General features: G+C 45.0%; 2 protein-coding genes across 2 annotated transcripts; one reads left to right on the top strand and one right to left on the bottom strand.

The window, feature by feature from the left end:
• Positions 1-321: 321 nt before the first annotated feature.
• On the bottom strand, positions 322-3,849 carry guca1a (guanylate cyclase activator 1A). The gene is made up of 4 exons (XM_044021234.1): positions 3,134-3,849; positions 2,151-2,300; positions 1,670-1,763; positions 322-1,121 (listed from the first exon to the last, which is right to left on the bottom strand). Exons 1-4 carry the CDS (start codon positions 3,329-3,331, stop codon positions 994-996), a joined length of 570 nt encoding a protein of 189 aa, XP_043877169.1. The 5' UTR covers positions 3,332-3,849; the 3' UTR covers positions 322-993.
• Positions 3,850-5,176: 1,327 nt separating this feature from the next.
• Positions 5,177-22,717, top strand: golgb1 (golgin B1). Its single transcript, XM_044021236.1, has 21 exons — positions 5,177-6,270; positions 7,641-7,719; positions 8,734-8,925; positions 9,014-9,133; positions 9,294-9,455; positions 9,536-9,658; positions 10,051-10,164; positions 10,314-10,475; positions 10,873-11,413; positions 11,507-11,583; positions 11,924-11,984; positions 12,348-17,415; positions 17,500-17,911; positions 18,006-18,239; positions 18,318-19,145; positions 19,238-19,431; positions 19,515-19,674; positions 19,868-19,968; positions 20,054-20,125; positions 20,764-20,854; positions 21,003-22,717. Exons 2-21 carry the CDS (start codon positions 7,651-7,653, stop codon positions 21,138-21,140), a joined length of 8,919 nt encoding a protein of 2,972 aa, XP_043877171.1. The 5' UTR covers positions 5,177-6,270; positions 7,641-7,650; the 3' UTR covers positions 21,141-22,717.
• Positions 22,718-22,744: the final 27 nt, after the last annotated feature.

Below are 22,744 nucleotides of genomic sequence, written 5' to 3'. Positions count from 1 at the left end.
GTCACACCCTGCAGCTGTTTCACTCCACCTGACGTAAAGTGACCCTGACACTGCAGGTGAATCATCCACCTTGCTAAAAGGGAGGATTTTTGTCTTGTAACGTGTTTTTTGTCCTTTTTGTGTGAGCACATTGATGATAGAAAAAACTGACACTTATTGGCTATAATGACTTTTTCACCATAGACATGAAAAATATCATGTAGAACGTTTTAAATTCATTACACTGCTTGTGTAACTCGTGCAGGTTTGACTTTAGGTTGTTACGTGGGACCCAGTAAATGTTACACATTAGGCACACACACACACACACACACACACAGCTTTAGAAGGGCTTCTTTTTATTGTACAAATAAGCAGAAGCTAAAAACATTCTGTATTCTTCTGTCAGAAGGCACCAACCGAGCATCTCCAACACACATGAACATAATATCCTGCATTTATACTGAACTGAAGCAAATCATTCAGCCAAAGAAACAACAAAGAACTTTTGATTATTTTTAAACATTAAAAAAGGGAGCATTGCAGTTTCTCTGCATCACATCAGTATTTTTTACTGGTTTTCATGTTTTTGTTGTTCACTGCAGCTTCACAAGAAGAGTGGGTAAACAGGGGTGAGTCATGTGATACGGAGGAATCAAAAATAATGGAATCATCTTTGGTTGCAGGGTGTAATTGCCACTTTACCTCACTATCTGCCTCTTTTATCCCTGGTGGGTATCTAAGGCTACGTGAGCCGTGTGAGGGATCATCCTTCATGCTAACGTGGCCTCGGTGGAGCATCGTTAGACGAGGACCGGTCTGCAAAGGTTGACTGAGTCATCCAAATGTGTTTAAAGTGCATGTGTGACGCCCTTATAGAGATGAAGATAAAAAACATGAAACTGGACTCGATCTTAATAGAAATCTCAGTCGATAAACGACCTTTTTCCACCAGAGGCGACGACGTCGCACTGAAGCTGCCGGGTCAGACCGGGAATGAGGAAAAAGTCGGAGTTAAACGCTGTGTCTCCTGTTGTGGATCATGGCCATGATGTGGCTCAGGTCCAGACTCTTCATCATCACCTCCATGAATTCACTGTCACTGCGAGCGCCGGCCACAAACTCCTCCAGCGAAAGCTCGCCTGTTGAGGTAAACAAAAGTGAGTGACATGTAGTAACACAGTTATTGTCAAGTGCTTTTGTATTATTGAAATGTACCTTTGAAATGATTGGAGTGCTTTTAAAGGACTTGAAAGGACTATAGTGCTTTTAAATGTAACTTTTCAGAATGAAAAAAACAAAGAAAATGACAGAGCAGCTTTAACAGAGTTCACTATCCTATAGTAATTTGTTGTAAAACCGGATCGTACATTTAAAAAGGTGTGTTTTGAAGGCAGCAGAGCTGAATCCACGACTACAGTCATTTTTTTTAAATTCCACTTGACAAAGAAATCATTACGAGTATTATGGTTTGTGGACAAAATGACATCTGAGAACATCCTCAAAAAAAACAATCAACGTTTTATGGAGCAGACAAATACTTGACAGATTCATCTAAAAGGTAGTTCTCCTTTCACTGTCCTGTAACGTTGTTGTTCCTGGCTCCCAGACGCCACTAACATGTGCGATCCACCCACAATGGATTTCCTTCATAAATGTGTGTCTGTGCACGGCGCCAGGACACACTCACCGTCTCCATTTATATCAATCCTGTCAAACACGCGGTTCGTGAATTCCTCTGCGCTCGTTTCCTGGCTTTCATTTCCATTGATGGCACGAATGGCCTGAGGGTAAGAGAGAGTAAAGTTAAAGCCATGCCAGACCATAATCTTACTACACAAATGAAGAGCAACATCTCTTCTGCTATACAAAGGCCACCGTAGTTCTGACACACTGGAGAACGAGAGTGTCTGTCAAAGTGCATGTTGATGTTCTGGGGTCAACAGAGCTGATATTGTGCTCCTGAATGAGACCTGAAACTAACTCTCGAGAACTGACATTACAAATCAACAAGTACAAGCTCATTTCTCTATAGATTTCCATTCAAAGAGAGCCAGCCAACCCGTGGTGTCGCCCCCTGGTGGCTAAAATGCTCCGTCCACTCTACTTCCCAAACTTCCGGAACATAGATTTTTACACACAGTCTCTGGAAGATGAATGACAGACTGCACCTTTATGATGTTGAGCAGCTCGTGTCTGTCGATGCAGCCGTTTCCATCCACATCATAGAGTTTGAAATACCAGCGCAGTTTGTGCTCCATCTTTCCTCGCATCACCAGACTCAGAGCTGCCACGTACTCCATGAAGTCAATGTAGCCGTCCTGTGGGGGAGGGGGGGGGACAACTGTAAACCAAAGCTCCGTCCGTCCTTTAGTTGACAGAGAAGAGCTTGGTAGGTAATTATTCATGCCAGGCCCGAGGATTATCCGTGTCTGAACACGGCCAACAGTCTTGGCATCAAAGCATTGTCTCATAGATAATCTCACAGTTTAAATCATGCATACAGATTACCACGGCCTTCTGTGAGCTAAAGATAGACGAGCACCAGCGTCTCAGACAGAAACATCCTGTGATGACCCTGTCCCACTTTTGATTAAAACAAGATCTCTTGGTCAGAATGGAACGTGAGTCTGACCTTGAAAGGTCATTGCTCTGGTTTGCTTTCTCTGACAGTAAATATCCTAGTCTCTGCTCCTAGTTCTGTGTGAGGATTTAAGACACTTAGATTTGTGATGTCATAGGCGTGAAGGACTTTGACCACCTCATTTTCTAAAGAAACTTGACTTGGATGACGTCTCATTGGTTGCAGCCCTGAGACGTTTCCAAGAGCTCTGCTGCATTTTACTGTTCATTCATTGAAGGACTGCAACGTGTACTTTGGTCATTGATGGTGCGTTCCATTTGTAGTCAAAACTCGGATTTTCTTTCCCAGGTCAGGAAAGGAATAATCTGAACTTGGATTTCCAGCTTGGAGAATTGGAGCACACTCACCTGTCCTGAGTCGAAGGACAAGAAGAACAGACAGGTAACAAACACCTACATTATTTTATATAGCATATATAGAGTCTGCTTCCTGTGAAAGTCAGTATCAAAAAAAAAAAGCTGAAATGAACAAGACAAACTGGCAGTCGCTGAAGAAAGTGCATTATCTGACCTTGTTCATGTCAAACGTGCGGAACATCTGCTCGATGTAGGCGTTGGCCTCTGGGTCCAAACCTCGCAGCCCAAAGAACTGCTTAAACTCGTGCTGGGTGAGCTGACCTGAGGGACACTCGGTCATGAACTTCTTGTACCACAGGTGCATCTCCACGGCCTGCAGGTCGTCCACGGTGCTTCCTGACGAGTTGCCCATTTCTCAGATGCCTCAGGTGCGTGTGTGCTGAAGACCTCTGTGCAAACCTGTCAGCCCGAATTGGTCTACCGTGAAGCGGAGGTGGTTCCTCTTCACAGTCACACAACAGTGGGACTCAGGGTGAGAACAGCAGAGAAGGTGTGGGCCTTTTGTAGACACCGGTGTTTGGGTTTGAGACGATCCACACCCCTCTGTGTCCTCCTTAGGTCTAATCACCGGCTGTAATCCAATCAAACGTGCAGGCGATAGCTTAATCGTTAAAAGGGCACGTCGCCTGCTCCACCTCTGTCCAGGTTTACCCTGAGATGTGCTGACGACACTGTCCAGCTTTCATCCCTCACGTGGCGACGCAGGACGACACAGTCATGCATCCAAAGTGATTCACTTGGCTCAGCAGCTGAAGTGAGAGCGGTGCAGCTTTAATGCTCTTAGAGGAAACTTAAGTCGTGAAACTAAACTCTGCAACTCCCTCCGTTAGTTTTGGAGGATATTGTTACATTTAGACAAGCATAGAACAAAAGTGTTCACACAGCTTTGATTGAGCCTTGATTAAAAAGTTAATTGTGAAGAAAAATCCTAATGTTGGAGGTGCTCTGTGTCCGTGTATCCTTATAAAGAGGTGCTCGATAATGAAAAGTTTACAATTAATACTTAAATCTGGCTTTCCAAGATCATAAACATCATCAACGTCTGATTCAAGGCCAGATTCACAAAACAAAGGAGTTTGTTCAAGAACTTTATATGAATATCGCAGTGTGAATCAAGCCATACGTGATTATTACAATAAGTGAACAAACATAACATGAAAATAACTATCAAAACACTTCATTCAACCGTTTGATTCCAGTGTGATTACCAGAAATGTATCAAATTGAATCTACCTTCTTACATTTAATGCCGTTTTTTACAGTAATCTTAAAATATACTTTAGTGTCCGTAACTTGCAACTGCTACACTAAATTCTTTTAAAAAGACAAATAATATTGTTTTATACAGTATGTGTGCTTATGTAGTGCTTACAATTCATTCTAAATACACACACAATAAAAAATAGATGCATCAATATAAAAGTTAGAAAATAAACATTTTGCTGTGGGTCAGTGAAGCAAGATTTCACATATTTGTCGTATTTTCTGGCCGTAAAATGATCACATGACCACAGAAAAACACCAGGAAGCGTCTTCACAGTTCAGACCCATGCTTAAAACACCTGAAAGTTAGCTTTAAGTAAAGTAAGCTTCACTGTAACAAATACATGTGATGTAGTGAAACCTTCTTCCATGTAGTGTTCAGTCATGGCATGAAATATGCCTCCTCCATGTTTTCCTGTCGTTTGCATAACACTGTGACACATTTGCATTATCATACCAACAGATATGATGGAGTAATGGCAGCAAACAGCTTTGTCGTCAAGCCTTCAATTTAGTTTTCAGCATTTTTTGGAAGAGCGTTTGAAAATGATTAAACAACGCGTACAAATATAACACGAGTAAGACTTTGTTTACTTTGTTTAAGAGCTTTAAAAAAAGTGAAGAGCTATAATATTTCAGACTTCAGTAAGGCCTCGTTTTCATTCTAACATCCACACAACTTGGTTTTTATTTGAAAACACAAAAGACGAGTTATGGATAGGCCTGATGTCCACACTGTGTCTGTGATTTAGTGGCCAAAACATGAATTTTGGTCATTTTGGAGCTGCATTACAGTCTGGATCTTTAGAATGGAGACCTCAGAAAACAAAGTCTGCTTACCCGTCTGTTTACACTGACGGGTACCTGAATGGTCACGTCGAAACGGTGTTTTCAAATAAAAACATAGCAGTGTGGATGTAGCCTCAGTTCCTCAAAGTCATCGATGTCCACGATGTTCTCCAGATGTTCTCAGGCACCAGCAGCGACACTTTTCCTCCTCCTCCCCCAGTGCAGGTGTCTGCAGATGGAGTCAAACACTGACACCGTGTAGTGAGCAAACAGGCTGGTCCACTTCACGGCTTCCACCATCCACTGCACAGTACGACCCACGAAGGCCACAAACACGGTGGCGTAGTGGGCGAGCAGCAGCAGACTCCTCCCCAGCTGCCTGCCATGGTTGATGATCAGGTCGACTCTTCGGTCGTGTCCTGCCATCTTTAAATTTCTATCGTTACTGGTGCAAGTTTTCCTTTTTTCTGTTCTGTTTTTGTTTATTGTTTAATGCAGATATTCTGGGAATTTGCAGGCAGTCCCTTACATAGGCAAATGTCCTTATATTTACTGATGCAGATTAGTCAAAAGCTCATGTATTTCATTTTTCAGAAGCATAAATTATGCAGATGCTCCCTAAAATGGAGTAGCCGACACTTGGGAATTTGCAGGCAGTTCCTCACATATATGTAAATTCATGTCTTGTTGGTGACAAACAGTAATGAGTCAAATTGTATGAAAATATAATTAAAGTGGTTGATTTTTGGCTTTTTTTGGATACAATTATGCAGATAGTCCCTATGAAGTAGACTCTTTTAAATTTGCAGACAGTCCCTTACAGTCACCGGCACTGTGTTGTCACGGATGCCAACGAGTCCAGTTTTGTGTATGTTCATGTATTTTTAATGCATATATTTACGCAGACGCTCCCTGGATCAGAGACGATATCTTGAAATTTGCAGACAGTCCCTTACAGTCACAGTCACTGTGTTGTCACTGATGCCGAGTCCACTTTTGTGTATGTTCATCTATGTTTTAATGCATATAATATTTATGTACGCAGACGCTCCCTGGAACGGAGAAGATGTCCTGAAATTTGCAGACAGTCCCTTACATGCGCAGATCCAGACTGTCCAATCAGCGCCGAGGAAGCTCTGTTTCCGGGAATGTTTGGTGATGTGGCTATGCTCCGAAACCCATCCGAGCAAATTTCACAAATAAAAAACACATACTTGAACGTGGAGAGCACGCGCACAGGTGAGTCAAAAGTCCTTTCGTTCGTAAACACACGCGTGGTTGACTTTCACGTCACCGCTGTCACGCAGTGAACATTAAAATCCAGCGGAAAAGCTTTAAAAACAGCCGTTCTGATTTAACAGTTATCGCTGCTAGCTTAGCAAAGCTAACTTGACTGTGTCGTGGAAAGTGCGCTCCGAATAAACAGCGGACGTGTTTAACAGGAATCCTGTTTGCGCCAGCGCTTCCTCATCTTCAGGTGTGTGCGCCAGCGTCCAGACACTGCGAAAGTTTAGCGTCCATTTTCGCCGTAGCTAGGTTTAATCTTTGCTGCCCAGAAAAAGAGTGACGCAGCCGCAGTGGTTCTGTGTACTGTGGGTTCGGAAGCGTTCGGCAACGTTCGGTCCGGGCTCGCAGAGGGGAGATTAGGGGGGCGTCTGACAATGTGTTGTTTTGGAAAACGACACAAAAAGTTAAACATGGAGATGATACACGTTGCACTAGAACAACCCTAAATTAAAATATAATAAAAAGACATTATTTTTTTTATTCATATTTTCAGGGCTGCAACTTAACAGTTAAATCTGCACATGATTATATCCATTACTTTCAAATACTTATAAAACAGACATTTAGTTTATTGTCACATTACACAAAACAAGTAAGCACTCAACTGTCATTTTAGCATTGACGCTTAAAGGTTAAATCAACTGTTGATGATGAAAATATTGAAATCTTACCACAATCGTTAGGGGTGTCTCAAAATATCAGTTTGGTGATATATTGTCGTCCTTCCTCACGTGATGAAATATTAATATTTTAATTAACAGTTTCAGACGCTCTAAAGTGAACACTCCCTGCCAGTTTCACTCGGGGACCATGTATTGTGTGTCCTCTACCTCCTACTCATCTATATATTTTATCTCATAGAAATTTAAATTCTCACAGCTCGCAAAACCTTGTTTTTTTTCCAAAGGCGCTAATGATTCTATATTTTAATAAGTTAATGAATGTACCCGGTCATGGCCTGCATATGCAAACAAAAGTAAAATAAACATACTTGGGCTTGTGTGTGTAATACCATCTGAAGGTGTGTCATTGAGCATCAGCGTCAGATGATCAAAGACGTGGTAAAGGTCACGTGTACATATCCTCTGTCAGACAACATGAAGATTGGTTTACCTGCAGGTTGCATTTATGCTGCGTTCAATCACTGAATTCATACCTGCAGCTAAACTGATTCTGAGGCTGGACTGGACGGCGATTGAATAAAATGGAGGTTTAAATGTCCGTACAAAATGTATTTGTATGGTAAAACAAAATAAGGCTTGTGCAGTAAAGGAGTGGTGTGTCTGACACGTCAAACTTGTTTGTTTTGTCCTGACCTACAGTGCCATCTTTATGTTAAGCCGTCTGGCCACAGTCCTCCAGGAGCTCTCTGGAGAGGAGGGTGCAGATGGAGACCCACAGGTGAGACAGAAGCACGGAAACGATCCACCTTTCTCCCATGGCCCATGACAGCGTGTGTAAATTATTGTTATTTCTTCCATCGCTTCCCTGCCTCTGTAGCAGAACCGGTGTTCGCCATGGTAACTGGACACTAATCCCCCAGAGGGATTGTGAAATTGAATGTGTGGGAACATATACTGTAACACCTCAAAAGGGAAAGTAGCACTACAATAGTCAAGGTGACAACAATTCTGATTAGGAATAAATGCATTTGACTAACGTCAGTGTTTCTATAACACTGCTAGACTGCAGTCTATGATGCAACAGTGTCTGTATTTCCCAAATAAGAACACATTTATCAAATTAAATTAGCTGCAGACGATGAAGCTACAAACAGTCTGAAATCTTCAGTATTTTCACAGCAATAACACCACAGTTTACACAGGTTTGTAGTTTAGGCCACTGAACTCATTCACTGTTGCTTCTGCTCCTGAAGATCCACTCATAATCATTTCTCCAGTTCAGCCTCCAGGAGTAAGGTGGAGAACTAAATGTTGTGTAAATGATGTTTATTATTATTAAGTTGAGATTCAGGAAAATTGATAGACTCTTACTAAAAAACATTGTAGCCATTACCACCGTGTTTCGTAGACATAAAAGAAAAAAAAAGAGTTCTTTCAAATGTTTAATCAGAGAAAAGCTTAATGTATTACTGTGTAACACAAGGTGCACTGACAAGTCTGAGTCTGCAGGGAAGGAATTCAGTGATTTAGTCGATCAATTCCATGAGGTTGTGTCACTCAGAGCAGCAAAGGCCGAGTTATCTGTACATTTCATTTTTAAATGGAACTCCTTCCTGTTGTTTATAATGTTGGCTTGCTGTCAAATCATTTGAAGTCTTGTAGCAAACGTGGGCTTGTCTCGTCATTTTCTCTGACTCCTCTCACGCAGAGATGGAGATGTTTTCACTGGCTGAGCAGGACCATACATGATGAGTGAACAAATGAATGGTCCTTGATTTCTGTCCTCGTACAGGAAATGCTGGTCCCTCAGCTCCCTGATGACGAGGGTCAGGCTGCAGCAGAGACGGATGTACCTGAGGAGGCCATGGAGAGGCTGGCTCACCTGGAACAACTGGTTGTGCAGCTGAAGGAGCTCATCCGGGACAAGGACACGCTGCTTGTTCAAAAGGACACGGAGTTGTCCAACAAAGATGCTCAGCTCAATGTGAATAATCCTCTCTGTGTTTGAGTGTCACAGTTTACTCTTGATTTCAGCTTGGTTTTATGACAGAGCTGTTGTTTTAATTACACAGAGTGAAAAGGAAGAAGCCGAGGCTCGATTCACCAAACTTAAACTGCAGGCCAAAGCTAAGATGGCATCTCTCAACAAACAGATAACTGGTTTGAAAGGATCAGGAGGAGACACGGTGACGGTGAGTCTGAAGCACAAACAAGTCTGAGTTGTGTCTGCAGGATTAACGCACGCTTTCCTCCACTTACAAAAAAGATCTGATACAGTTGAAAATACCACAAACTTAGGTTGAGGACTTTTTCCCAGGTTTTATCTGACATGAGCATCTGTTTTGTCTGCAGCAGAGCCCAGACACTTCTTTCACAGGAGCTGCAGTTGAGGAGGAGCTCCAGGAACTGAAGAGCAAGCTGAGCAAGGAGGAGGCCAACAGCAGGGAGCTTCAACAACAACTTCAGACCCTGCAACAGCTTCTGCACCAGAAGGAATCTGCTCACGCTGAACAGGTGACACAGTGAAGGCAGAACCACTCAAAATGTCCTGAGAAAAGTTCTGTCTGGACGATTTGTTGTGTTTGTGTTTGCAGCTGCAGAAGCTTCAGGCCGTGGTGTTTGAGAAGGACGTGCGCTTCCAGGAGCAGATTCAGAAACATGAAGAAGAGCTGATGAAGATCACAACTCAGTCGCAGGAAGATGGCGAACTTCAGCAGGTACACGGCTGTGTGTTAATTTGAGTTTCAATCATTTATTTTAGATTTATTTAACCTTTTGTGATTGTTTGTTTGATGTCCTTTTACTTCTCTTTCTCACAAACTCTAAGTCTTCATCTATTATAATATATTTATAACCCCCTATTTATTATTCATTTGGCCAAAAATAACAGTTTTCATGAGCTCAAGTTTATGTTAGAGACATGGTGTTTTTAATAAGATGTTTTGAGTGTTGATGCTAACTGAAGGCTACATTGGTTCTACACCACACTTGGAAGGGAAGGGTGAGGTGTTAATTAGACTGGATTGAAAACGAAACAGTTGAAGAGATATACTGTACTTCCATGGTATTTTAATTCTCCCTGTGTGGTTTCGTTGTTGTTTTTTTCCAGACTCTTCACGCAGTTCAGAGACGCTGTGAAGAGCTTGAGGAGGCTCTCAGGTCTCGTGCTCAGGTGGTGGAAGTTCTGCAGCAAGAAGTGAGCAGCGCGGATCAGCAAAAACAGGTACACTTCCTGCTATGCTGCCAGATATTTACCGACGCTTTGACACACCTCAAACGGTGATGACACGCCATTAATATGTGTTGTTTATCTGAGATACTCAACACCTGCTCATGTGTCTTTTCTTTCTGCCTCACCCTCTCGCTGCTCAGATCTTGACTGCTCAGTTCCGGCAGATGGAGCAAGAGCTGGCCGAGGCTGTGAAGCTGAGGGAGGAGGAGCGGCAGCAGTGGGCCCAACAGGCCAGCAGGGCAGACGTCGAACTCGCAGCCATGCGAACAACCCTGGAGGCTCTGGAAGAAGAGAGAGCGGAGGTGGTGAGGCAGCAGAGTGAGTTAGACTCTCTGAGACAGGCAGAGCGTGGCAGTCAGGAAGCTCTGGAAAAAGAGAGAGCGGAGGTGGTGAGGCAGCAGAGCGAGTTAGTGTCCCTGAGAGAGGCAGAGCGTGTCAGTCAGGAGGCTCTGGAAAAAGAGAGAGAGCGGAGGTGGTGAGGCAGCAGAGCGAGTTAGTGTCCCTGAGAGAGGCAGAGTCAGTCAGGAGGCTCTGGAAAAAGAGAGAGCGGAGGTGGTGAGGCAGCAGAGCGAGTTAGACTCTCTGAGACAGGCAGAGCGTGGCAGTCAGGAAGCTCTGGAAAAAGAGAGAGCGGAGGTGGTGAGGCAGCAGAGCGAGTTGGTCTCTCTGAGAGAGGCTCTGGAGAACGAGAGAGCGGAGGTGGTGAGGCAGGAGAGCGAGTTAGTCTCTCTGAGAGAAGCAGAGCGTGTTAGTCAGGAGACTCTGGAGAACGAGAGGATGGAAGTTACCAGACTGGAGAGAGAACTGGCTCTGATGAAAGAGGCTGAGCTCACATCTGTCCACGGGAGCCACGAAGCTTCAGAGAGAGACGCCGCGGAAATATCTCGGCTCGAAAGTGAACTTGCATCTTTGAGAGAGACGGCCGTTCATACCAGCCAGGACGCCTTAGAGAGGGAGAAGTCAGACGTAGATCAACTAGAAAGAGAGCTGGCTTCACTTAAAGAGAAGCAGGAAGATGCTCAGAAGAAGGATGAGATCTTTGTGGAGGTTTGGAGACATTTACGAGCGCTCGCAGTAGCTGATGAACCAACAGAAGACGAAAACCTGGTCCCTGACAACTTTTCTCTGCTTCTGGACGCCGTGCGGTCGATTGACAGCGAGCTGATCAGGCTGAAAGAGAAACACAGTGAGAGTGAAGAACATTGTGTGTCGCTCACCCACACCATGGAAACCCTTCAGGGTAAGAGCATCTCTCTGTGTGTGTGTGTGATTTATCGCACCAATCACATCTCAGTAAAGTAATGATGTTTTTATGTGGTCAACTGATTTTCAGAACAACTTGATAGAAAAAGCACAGAACAGGAGGAGACCACGGCCAGGTTACAGCAGCTGGAGCGGCAGATCGTCACGGTCAGTGTCATCACCACGTTCACACCTGGATTCATTATCTGCTTTAGTATTAGTATTATTATTACTGCTGTTTGGTGACATCCCATCAGCAGCTGTGCGTGTGGACTTGATAAGATTACCACACCTGTTACTACAGCCTTAAAGAATGCTGATAGAGATTTAAATCAAAGCAGTCGTCACATAAGATGCATAAAGGTCTACAACTAAGGTTGTCCTTCTTCTTATTTAGAATTCATCTCTCGATTATCACAACATTAAGTCTCAGCTTTATTTGTGGTGATTTTATAGATGAGCAAATAAGCGTCCTACCTTGATTCACAGTTTGGTTTCTTTCCTTCAGTTGTCTGACGGAGACGATGATACTGGACCGCTGCCACAGGATTCCTCTGAAGCCCAAAAAGGTACAAAAATCCACTCTATGCTGTATATAAAAAAACAATGGAGATATCACATACGAGGGTCTTTTGTGTAAAAATAAGAAAAAGAATCCATCATTTTAAATGACTTGCAGTAAGTGATTGTGTTAAATTCTACTTTATGCTACTTCTTTTACCCTTCATGCAAACAATTATTCTTTACAACAGTCTTTGTATTTTTATTTTAAGCCTTTTTTAAGAGTTATTTTATTTAGACATAAAGAAGAAAATCAAGAAATGTAATATTTCTACTTGTAAGTTAATTCAGATTTACTACTGTTTATAGTAGAATAGGTTTGGAGAATAGTTTTATAGTAAAAAGCTGTTATTTTCTTGTGTTTTTCACAGCCCAAATACTGGCACTGGAGCAGCAGCTTATAGAAAAAGATAATGAGCTTGTTGCCTTGCGAGAATCCCTGAGGCTGGCTAAAGACCAAAGCTCCAGTGAGGTTTCGTCTAGTGAAACACATGATCAGACTTCAGACCAGAATCAGGACGACAGTTCTGCTGCTCTCCCTGGTCTTAATGAGGACACACAAGAAGAAGACACCACTTTAGTGGCCGAGGACACGTCTGTTCTTTCCGTCTCGGCTGATAATGACAGCAGCCCGGAGCTTATTGGACACCAGTCTGAGTCACCAGAAGAATCCAAAGCGACGTCTTCAGATGAGATGGTCACCAGCTGTGATTCGGAGGTGGCACACAGCAGCTGGACACTCCTGGAAGCCGTAAATCAAGATGGAGGCCAGGAGTGGCCCTCCATCATGCAGGATTTCACACAAATGCAGCTGCAGTCATGGGAGACGACGAGCATGGAGCAAGAAACCTCCACGGTTCAAGTCGAGTCCTCCTCTGTCATCATTCGAGAGACTGTTCAGGTCCATGTTACTCAGCAGAGTTCGTCTTCCGCGGATGCTGATGTGTCCTCTGGTCCTCAGGTCTTTGCTCAAGCTTTGGCTGAGGAGCTCCAGAAGCGGTACAGTGAACTTCTAGCTGAGCTGCAGATGTTGAAAGAGGCAGCTGCAGAGTCACAGGAGAGAATCCAGAACCTGGAGGAAGAAACTCAGCTGCTTTCTGCTGCTAAACAAGAGGCAGAGTCTCAGGCCAATAACTTTGCAGAGGAGCTTCAGTTAGCCAAATCTGAGTTGAGCGGTGTCTCCCAGCAAAGCGGCTTATTAGTGGAGAAGCATTGTACAGAAATACAGCTTCTAGAAGAACAGATAGACATTTTGAGCACTGAAAGAAAAGCCAAGGAGGAGAAGATCCAGAGCCTTCAGAGCGACTTGGAAACAACCCTCCAAGCTCTGTCTGAGCAGGAGGGACAGGTCCGGATGCTGAGTGCTCAGCTGGAGGACAGAGAACTCTTCGCCTCAGAGCTTGAAAGGAGGCTGCAAGATATGGAAACCAGCATGTTGGAATCTTCCCAGACTTCAGATCTCAACAATGAATCTTTGTCACAGAAGGACACAGAGATTGGCGACTTACAGCTGCGTCTCAGTCAGAAAGAGCAAGAGATGATGGAGCTTAATGACAGTATGTCTGCTAAACTCCTCCAGGTAGAAGAAGAGAAATTCCACATAGACTGTGAAGTCAATAAACTGAAAGAGCAGATTGTGGATCTTGAGAAAGTGAGAGAAGAGAAACAACCGCTGAGCTGTGAAGACTCCACTTCTCACGGTGATGATGAACTTGCGATTTTACGAAAGCAGAAAGAAGAGTTGGAAACTCAACTAACACATATGAAGAAGAAGCTGCAGGCTGCACTTGTGCAACGGAAAGAGCTCATGAAGAAGGTCAAGGACTTTGAGGCTGAAGCAAAAAATAGGAAAGAGCAAGAAGAATTAACCAAGGTAGATATTCCTGCAGTTGTCACAGAAGAAGAAGAAGAAGCTAGAGGAGATGATATTCAAGAAATGAAGGCTAAACTCCTGGATCTTGAGGACGCTTTAAGATCCAAAGGGGATACGGTTGAAGTTCTCGAGCAGAAAGTTGGCCAACAAGAACAAGTCATTGCTGAGATGGTTACCCTGAATAGAAAGCGAAGTGAAGAAGCCGAAAATGCTCAACAGGCTTCAGACGTCACCTCTGAGATAACTGTGTTACAAACCCAAGTGGCCACTCTGAAAGCAGAGTGCGAGACACTTCAGAAGAAGGTCCAGGACGCTCAAGAATCTCGCAAAGAGACTATCCGCAAAGCAAAGGAGAAAGACAGACACCACCGCGAGCAACTGAAGCAGCAGAAGGAAGAATACAGTGAACTGATGGAGCGTTTCGAGGTGCAGAGTGGAGAAAGAGACGGCCTTCTTACTAAACTCAGTGAAATAGAAGAAAAAGTTAGCCATGAAACAGAGGATATGTCTCAACAACAAACACAGCAGCTGTCCCAAACTATGGAGAAGCAACCAGCTGGTGACTGGGTCCAGGAGGACTGGGTGGACTTTGCCACATCTGAACCGGATTCATCACAACCACAAACTAGTAAACCACTTCAGCCTCCTGCAGAGCTGTCAGAATCTCTGAAAGCTCTTGGGGAAGAGATCCACACTGTGCGGTTGGCCAACGCCGAGCTGGAGAAGCAGCTTCAGGAAACGCAGGCCAGTCTGTCACTGAAAGAGGCGGAGTTACTTGATTTGAGCCTGGAGCTACAAGCACTACGAGAGAAAGAAAAACAAATCAGTGCACTCTCAGAGGAAATTGCAGATCTCAGAGAAAAGTATCGTCAAGCTGAGTCTCATGCAGAAACCCTAAAAGCAGAGATGGATGCTGCGAACAAAGCAGCGTCTGCGGCATCTGCAGATTCTGCATCTTCTGTTGCAGCACTTCAGGGTGAAGTGGAAGATTTCAAGCAGTTTCTCGACAAGAAAAACCAGGAGATAATGGAGCTCAGTCAGCAGCTCAGTCAGCAGAACTCCCTCATACACTCAATGCAAGACACTGTCTCTCAGAAGGATCAACTAATAGCCTCTTTACAGGATGAAGTGAAGGTCGAGCAGGAGAAAAGCCAGAAATTAGAGGTTGAGGTTCCACAGAAGCAAGAGGAAGAGAAAGACAATGAGGTGAAGATTCAGCAGCTTCAGCGAAAACTTCAGGCTGCGCTGATCTCTCGCAAAGAGATGCACAAAGAAAAGAAAACCCAGAAAGAGCAACTAGATTCAACTGAGAAGCTCACTGCTGAGCTGAAACAGAAACTCGAGTCTGCAGAAGAAGAGCTGGAGAAGCTCAGAGCAGAAAGACTAAGGCTCATTGATGAGGTTGATCGGATGTTGCTGGAGAACCAAAGCCTTGGATCGTCCTGTGAGAGTCTCAAACTGGCCATGGAAGGTGTACTGAATGAGAAAGATGCTTGTAAGAGAGAAGTGGAGTTTGCAAAAGAAGAGGCCGCCAAGGTCAGCAAGGAATGGGAGGGCAAGGTTCAAATCATGAAGGACGAGTACGAGACTCTGCTCAAGTCATATGAAAACGTGAGCGACGAGGCAGAGCGAGTGAGGCGAGTCCTGGAAGCTGCCAGACAGGAGAGACAGGAGTTAGGGGCCAGAGTGAGGACACATGAGGCTGCAAAGCAAGAAGCTGAGCGTCAGACCGAGGAGGCGCAGAAAGAGGTGAATTCAGTCAAAGACAAAATGAGGAAATTTGCCAAAACAAAGCAGCAGAAAATACTGGAATTAGAGGAGGAGAATGAGAGACTGAGGGAGTTGCAGGAAAAGCCTGTCATGAAAGGAAACGACAGTACTTTGCAAGCTGAAGTTGAGAGACTCAAAGAGGAAGTTCAGACATTGAAAGATGAGCTGGACGCTACATCAGTAGAGAAAGAAACTTTAGGAAAGCAGGTTGAAGAAATGAGGGAACAAATTGACCAAATGGGAAAGAAAGAGGACGATGAAACCCAATCAAGTCTTCTTAGTTCTGTAGCTGTTGTAGAAGAGGTTGTCACGGCCCAAACAGTAGATGAAATCACAACCAAACCAGAGTCTAATGAGAGTCAGAATGATGAGAAAGAAAAGCCTTTACCTCCAAAAGAGTCTCCAGATGATCACATAGTTGCAGCGTCTGCACCAGAAACACAGTTGCAACCTACGGAGGAGAAAGAAGAGGAACTGGTGGAAAGTGCTCAGACTTTATTAGAGGACAAAATGAGAGAGATGGAGGCAGTGGTTAACACAGAGAGGGCACTGTGGCAGGAACGGGAGGCTGAACTCAAAGCTAAGCTGGTGTCTCTTGAGCAAGACCTTCAGGAAAGTCAAGATAAGCTGACTCTGTTGTCCTCTTTAGAAAGGTACCTGGAAGAGAGCAAAGAGAGAGAAAAGAGTCTGATCGAAGAGGGTTCAAAGAGGGAAACTCAGGTCAAAGAACTTCTCAGAAGCCTTGAAACTGAGAAGGATAACCTGGAGGAGCGTCTCATGAACCAGTTGGCTCAACTCAATGGGAGCATTGCCGGTTATCAGCAAGAGGCAGCAGACAACCGGGAACACCTGGCTGGAATCCAGCGGCAGGTGGAGAAGTTGGAGAGGGAACGAGCTGAACTTGAAGCCGAGGCTCAGAGCGAGCGGGACCGAGCATCCAGGCTGGAAGAAGACATGAGGCAGGCCCAGAGGGAGAGAGCCGAGGCAGAGGCTGAGTCTGGGAAACAGAGGGAGCTGGAGCAGCAGCTGAGGTCTGCTCAGAGGGTCAGAGAAGGAAGCCAGAGCAGAGCTCGTCAGCTGGAAGAGCTGCTGAGGGAGAAGCAGCTGGAGGTGCGACAGCTGCAGAAAGAGAGCATCCAGTACCAGGAGAGGATCAGCGAACTGGGCAAGGAAGTTAAGTCACTGCAGCTTGGTCACGATGAGCTCATTAGCAAGTTAAAGCAATCTCAGCTGGAATCTTCCTCAACCCAAGACGACCTGAAGATGATTGAGGCTGAACTGACAAACTGTAAAGCTGAACTAGATGAGGTCCAAAAACAACTGAGCGAGGCCTTAGCTGAGAAAACAACTTTGGAACAGAGCTCTCAGCAGAAAGTGGCTTTGATTAAAACTGAAGCAGAGCAAACGCTGGACTCTGTCAGGTTCAGGCTGGGAGCTGAACTGAAGGAGATGGACCTGAGACTGGAGGAGGCCTACAGGGAGCGGGAAAAGGAAGTGGAGGCAACCGTGGAGGCCAGAGAGATGGCAGAAGGTGCTGAAAGACACGCCCAGGAAATGCAAGCCCGCCTAGATGAGTCTTTGGCTCGGTTAGCTGCGTTCTCTCGATGCATGTCCTCGCTGCAAGACGATCGGGACAGAGTTCTGGACGAGACTCGGCAGTGGGAAACTCGCTTTAATGATGCTCTGCAGGCCAAGGAGGCTGAAGTCAGGGAGGCTGAGTCACGGGCGAGGGACCTGGCAGAACGTCTTCAGAAAGAAACCGCGCTGAAAGAGGAACTTCAGCTCTCTGTGGACAGGTACAAACTGATCCCACTATTTCCTTGTTTTAAAATAAGTTTCTCAAAATTCACATTATTGTTGTTGTTGTTGTTTTTTTTCAGACTGGAGAAAGCAGGCGAAGAATGTCAGCTGAAACTGGAGAAAGAGGAAAAGGAAGTCACAGAGATTGAAGCTGTCCTTGAGGAGGAGAGAACCCTGCACCAACAAACACTATCTGAGCTGAAGTCTGCTCAGAATGAAGTCCGTGCACTTACAGAAGAGCTGGAGGGCGTTCGTCACAGAGTCCAGGCTCTGGACGAGGCTGTCGGTCGGCTGCAGGGGGAAGTCGACCAGACCAGGACTGAGCTGAAGGAGAGGGAGGCAGACGAGAGGAGGCTGTGTCTGAACGTGGAGCAGCTAGAGACAGACCTGAGGTCTTCTAAGGCCTTGACTGAGAGTCTGCAGACAGAGTTAAATGAGAAGGAGAGGAGAGAAGTGGAAATGCTGGGAGAGAAGGAGCATGCTGTTGCACAGGTTCAGGCTTTTCCTTCTCATTTATGTTTGAAATGGCAATTTAAGAAATGTTCTTCACAAATGTCCCACCGTTCATATTTGTCTTGTGTCTCAGGCTGCTGACGAAGCCAGAAAGGAGGCCGACAGTCGTGCACAGGAAGCTGAGAAGGAGCTGGAGCAGAGAAGGGAAGAGGTGCGAGACCTGGAGGAAAGACTGCGGAAGGCCGAGGAAGAGAGCAACAACAGAAAAGTTCGACTGGACTCGTTCACTAAGGCCATGGGCTCCTTACAGGACGATAGAGACCGAGTCCTGAACATATACAAACAGCTGGAGGAGAAACACCTGCAGGTAACATCAGCTCTAACTTTGCTGTCTGTTGTTTTCTTGTTTTGTAAATGTCCAAAATAATATTTGTTATGTTTCCAGGTCATGATGGAGAAAGACGGTCTGATCCAAGAAGCAGCCGGGGAGAACAACAGCCTGAAGGAGGAACTGCGCTCTCTGCTGGTCCAGAGAGACGACCTGTACGCCGAGAAGGCCAAGCTGTCTGCGGAGCTGCACGGTTATCGAGACGAACTTAACCAAGTCCTCAGCATGAAGGACTCCCAGCACAAACAACTCCTGGCAGCACAGAGAGCGAGAATCACCGCGCTGGAGAAGGAGCGCGAGGAACTGGAAAGTCAGTTAAAGAGTGTCCACAGAGCCAGAGAGGCAGAAGAAGACGCCGTGTCAAAGGTGGAGGTGGAGAGTCTCAGTCAGGCCGCTGCATCACAGGCTTCTGATGCTCCTGGTGCAGAGGTTGAGAAGCTGAGAGAGCAGCTGCACGCAGCAAGAGAACAAGTGCAGGAGTTAGAGGGGACCCTGTCGAGGGAGCGACAAGGGCAGGAAAACAGGGACGAAGAGCTAGCTGAGCTGCGATGGGAAGGAGGCGTGATGCGTACAGAGTCAGAGAGCGCTCAGGAAAGGGTGGCCGAGCTGGCCCGAGACCTGCTGGTCATCGAGCAGCAGCTGCTCGGAGAGAAAGAGGCGGTGACGCAGCTGAGAGCAGAGAACCAGTCATTCGCTAAATCCATGGCCTCACTACAGGACAGCAGGGACCAGGCACTGAACAAGGTCCAGGAACTAAGCCTGAAACTTGAGGAGATGAGCAAGGCAGGTGGCCACACAGCTCCCAGCAGCCCTGGAGGCTCCACAGGGGAAGTGTGGGGCCTAAAGAACGCTCTGCAAGCCCTTCAAAATGACCGGGAGAGACTGGTGAGTGACTGATAATCCATGTTTTAGCTTTTAGGATCTTCATGAACATCTGTTCCAACATATTCACCTGTGTTTCCCTCGCTCGTGTGCAGCTGGAGCAGCTTCAAACGCAGACGTCTGAGCTCAAGAAGCAGAAACTGGAGCTGACTCGACTCGGAGCAGGAGAGCTGATCAAAGTCAGCCAGGAGCTGTTTGAGGAGAAGGAGAAGAACGAGGAGATGCTGGGTGTCATCGCGCAGCTGGAGAGTGTGCTGGAAACGAGCAAGCAGGAAATGGAGACACTGCGGTGAGACGCGGGCCAGGCATTCAGTCAACATCAGCAAACGAGCATTTTGATTTATTAGATTTGTTGTTTAATTCAAATCATAGGCTGGAGCGCGTCGACTGGACGACTCAAGCCGAGCAGCTGAAGCAGCAGACGCTCGCCACGCTGTCAGAGCGCGACCAACAGCTGCGACAGCTCACCGCCATGCTGGAGGAAGCTCGCACTCACGGAGCCAAAATTCAGCGGGAACACTATCAGAGAGAGGTATGTGCTCGTGACGTCGCTCCTGACGTCCGTCCTTCATCTGTACGGCTCAGTCTTTCATGTTAATCCCTCACCAGACGTACTTTAATGTACGCCTGGTGCTGGGGGAGTTGTTGGGACTTAGACTAGGTTGTTGAACAAGGATTTGAACTGAGGCCATTATTCCTGACCTCGTGCCACGATCTTTCCACAGGGCACAGAGAAAGTGGACAGTCCTCCTGGAGCCCCGCAGGAGAGGAGGGGTCTGTCGGACAGCCACGCCTTCACCGCTGAGGTCAAAGACTTACAGCGCAGGTGTCGTATCGATCCGTCATCAAGTTTGTCAAGTTGAGTTTTCAACTGAACTGATATTCACTTCCTCTCACCTTCTCTGCTTCAGGCTGGATGAGGAGATACACCAGAGGATGGCTGCTGAGGAGCAGCTCATGGTCACACAGGAACAATTCAAACGGTCAGAAACTTTAAAAGGAGAAGCAGACATGAAAACAGCTCTAAATGAACCCTAATGTTCTCATGTCTGCTGGAGGTGCACATACAAGCAGCTTCAAGAGTCAGTGATTTGTTGAAACTAAGAATACTGCTCACATCAAGAGTGTCCTGTACTTTCATAGACCGCATCCATCTCCATAGAGAAAATAAGCATTTGAAATCATAGTGACACTGTTGGTCGACTGCTCCGTTGTTTGGTAAATTAGAGTCACAAAATAACCTGTTATTAACTCTGTGATGTCGACAGATGTTGATCTACAGCTGCTGAGTGTCAGGAGGTCAGATGATGATGAGATTTTATAACTTTAGATTTCTCTTGTGTCCTCATGAGACGGAAGTTTATTTAGGTTTAATTATATGTTTAATTATTTAAATCAGTTTACCAAGCATCTTAAACGAGTCACTTTATGATGCATAAAATGATTTATATTGTAATTAGAGTCATAATAGTTTGCCACATTTTGGAAACACTGCACTATTATTTTTTATTTATCACAAGATTTAAGCGTCTGATTCCTCGTTACACCTGATCAATGCTTTGATCTTTGGAGCTCTGGTGAGTTTGTGTCATCTAACGTTCGTTTTCATTCTGATTTTCAGTCACAGCTCGGCAAAGTGGCGCTCAGCTCAGGAAGACGATCAGTCTGATACGGCTGTTTTCATCGAGCCGTCAGAGGGAGCCGTCACTCGGGTGAGGTTTCAGCTCCAATGTTTCGCCCTAATAAGAGTCGAGCGTTTCCTGTGACCTGGCGTTTCCAGTAACCTGGCGTTTCCTGTGACCTGGCGTTTCCTGTAACCTGGCGTTTCCTGTAACCTGGCGTTTCTTTCTTCTCTCTCAGATCCGTAGAGGAGGCCCGGGCTTGAGGCGGATGCTGCGAGTGGCTCTCTGCTCCCGCCAGTGTACGCCTCTGCTGCTGAGCCTCTATCTGCTGACCGTGCACGTCCTGCTGCTGCTGTGTCTGGGCGGATTCCTGTGAACAGACGCACACCTGACTACATCTGTTTGATTTAGAGTGTGAAGGTTATTCTACAAAAACACACACACACACGCACTTTACAGGACTTTCAACTTTTAGCCAAAGTGTAGAGATTTATGTCGTCATTTTAACTCTTTTGATGTCGGGTGGATTTGAAAAGTGTTAAGTTTGACAGAAAAGGACAGAAAGAGACAGAGCGAGGACAGAAAGACAGAAAGAGACAGAGATTTCATGCTTTTCCTGCTGTTGCACAGAGAAGAACGTTTATTGTTAATAATTCAGTGTTTTGGTCGATGGTTTTTCTTCCTGTGCCTTTAGATCGGGATTTAAAGGGTTTTTTTATGATAAAGAAAAAGTTGGACATTTTGGGGGAAAACGAACACAAACTGACGCCGCTGATCATCTGTTAACTTAAAGCTTAGTTTGAGAAACGTGTCATTTGTCAGGCCATATTTTTACTTTATGTTACTTAATTCACTGGACGACAAGTGAAGGAAAACATCTTTACCTTTAATGGGCTGCAAACATGTTTTTACATCAATATTTGATCTTGTTTTTTATGATTTATTCTCCAAACTCCACCCGACTTCATTTAAAATCCGTGTGAAGCTCAAACAGCAACAGAACCAGGACAGATGTCTTTTAAACATGAGCTGAATATTGAATAAAGTTTTCCATGGAAAACTGAGATGTTAAGGATAAAAACATTCAGGACAGTTATCACACGTTTTGTTCCATTTTTTTCTCATTTGTAATTGCTCTGGAGTGATTGTCCCTTAGTTCAAAGGTCGCGTGTGTTTGGCTGAAATTGAAGATCTTTAGAATGGATTGTATGAGTGAGACTTTTATATTTATATCACCGCCCACAGTGGACACTAAACTAAACCTTTGATGCTTTCTTGTTTTTCAGGTGACTCTTTTAAAGGAGCATTAAAGTGAATCACTGTATACTTAAAAATAGCTCCACCTGGTGGAAACACACTGACATGTATATTACTTTCACTGAGGAGACTTTTTATACACTGATACTGACTCCAGTCATAAGAGACTCAGCGTTCCCGTCTGTTTAGTGTGGAAATACAAAATGTTCTCGTCGGCATTTTTCCCCAAAAATGTTGAACTTTTATCTCCTGAGGTTCAGGATGTGTCGTCTTCTCCTTGCGTCGTGCACAAGAAAATAATAATAATAATAATAATAATAATATGAATCATAACGGAGCACAGTGCAATTCCTCTTCTTACACTTTCCACTCGTGTGTGTTCTTTTCTTTTCCTCTCACACGTCTGTAAACGTGTGTGTTCTCCCTCTCTTTCATATCCAGTTTACTTTTTATTTTATTTTAAAAAACGGTCGATGAAGTTGCCTTAAGTGTGGGATCATTCCAGAGGACACTGAACTTTTTAATCCATCCCATCATTGATTTCTCTCATGTAGCATAATTTATTGATTGGTTCATTTTCACTTTAATCACTCGGTGTCAGTCAGTCAAACATCGTTCACTACTTCTGCTGTAAATAACTGTTAAAAAGGGCTGTCAAGAAAAAACATGTCATTAAAGTGTTGGTGGTTCAGGGAATTGATTCATTTCCTTTTTATTGTGTCT

This window comes from Solea senegalensis, linkage group LG3 (assembly GCF_019176455.1).
Source record: "Solea senegalensis isolate Sse05_10M linkage group LG3, IFAPA_SoseM_1, whole genome shotgun sequence".
Classification (NCBI taxonomy): Eukaryota; Metazoa; Chordata; class Actinopteri; order Pleuronectiformes; family Soleidae; genus Solea; species Solea senegalensis.
Note: the sequence above shows the minus strand (reverse complement) of the source record. Positions and strands in the feature narration are given on the sequence as shown.

Coding starts and splice junctions, on each gene's coding strand:
- golgb1 (XM_044021236.1), top strand. CDS start 7,651: ATGTTAAGCCGTCTGGCCACAGTCCTCCAGGAGCTCTCTGGAGAGGAG. Junction 8,926..9,013: donor ACAAAGATGCTCAGCTCAAT/GTGAATAATCCT, acceptor TTAATTACACAG/AGTGAAAAGGAAGAAGCCGA. Junction 11,584..11,923: donor TGGAGCGGCAGATCGTCACG/GTCAGTGTCATC, acceptor TCTTTCCTTCAG/TTGTCTGACGGAGACGATGA.
- guca1a (XM_044021234.1), bottom strand. CDS start 3,331: ATGGGCAACTCGTCAGGAAGCACCGTGGACGACCTGCAGGCCGTGGAG. Junction 2,301..3,133: donor GCACGTTTGACATGAACAAG/GTCAGATAATGC, acceptor CCTCCCCCACAG/GACGGCTACATTGACTTCAT. Junction 1,764..2,150: donor AGCTGCTCAACATCATAAAG/GTGCAGTCTGTC, acceptor TCTTACCCTCAG/GCCATTCGTGCCATCAATGG.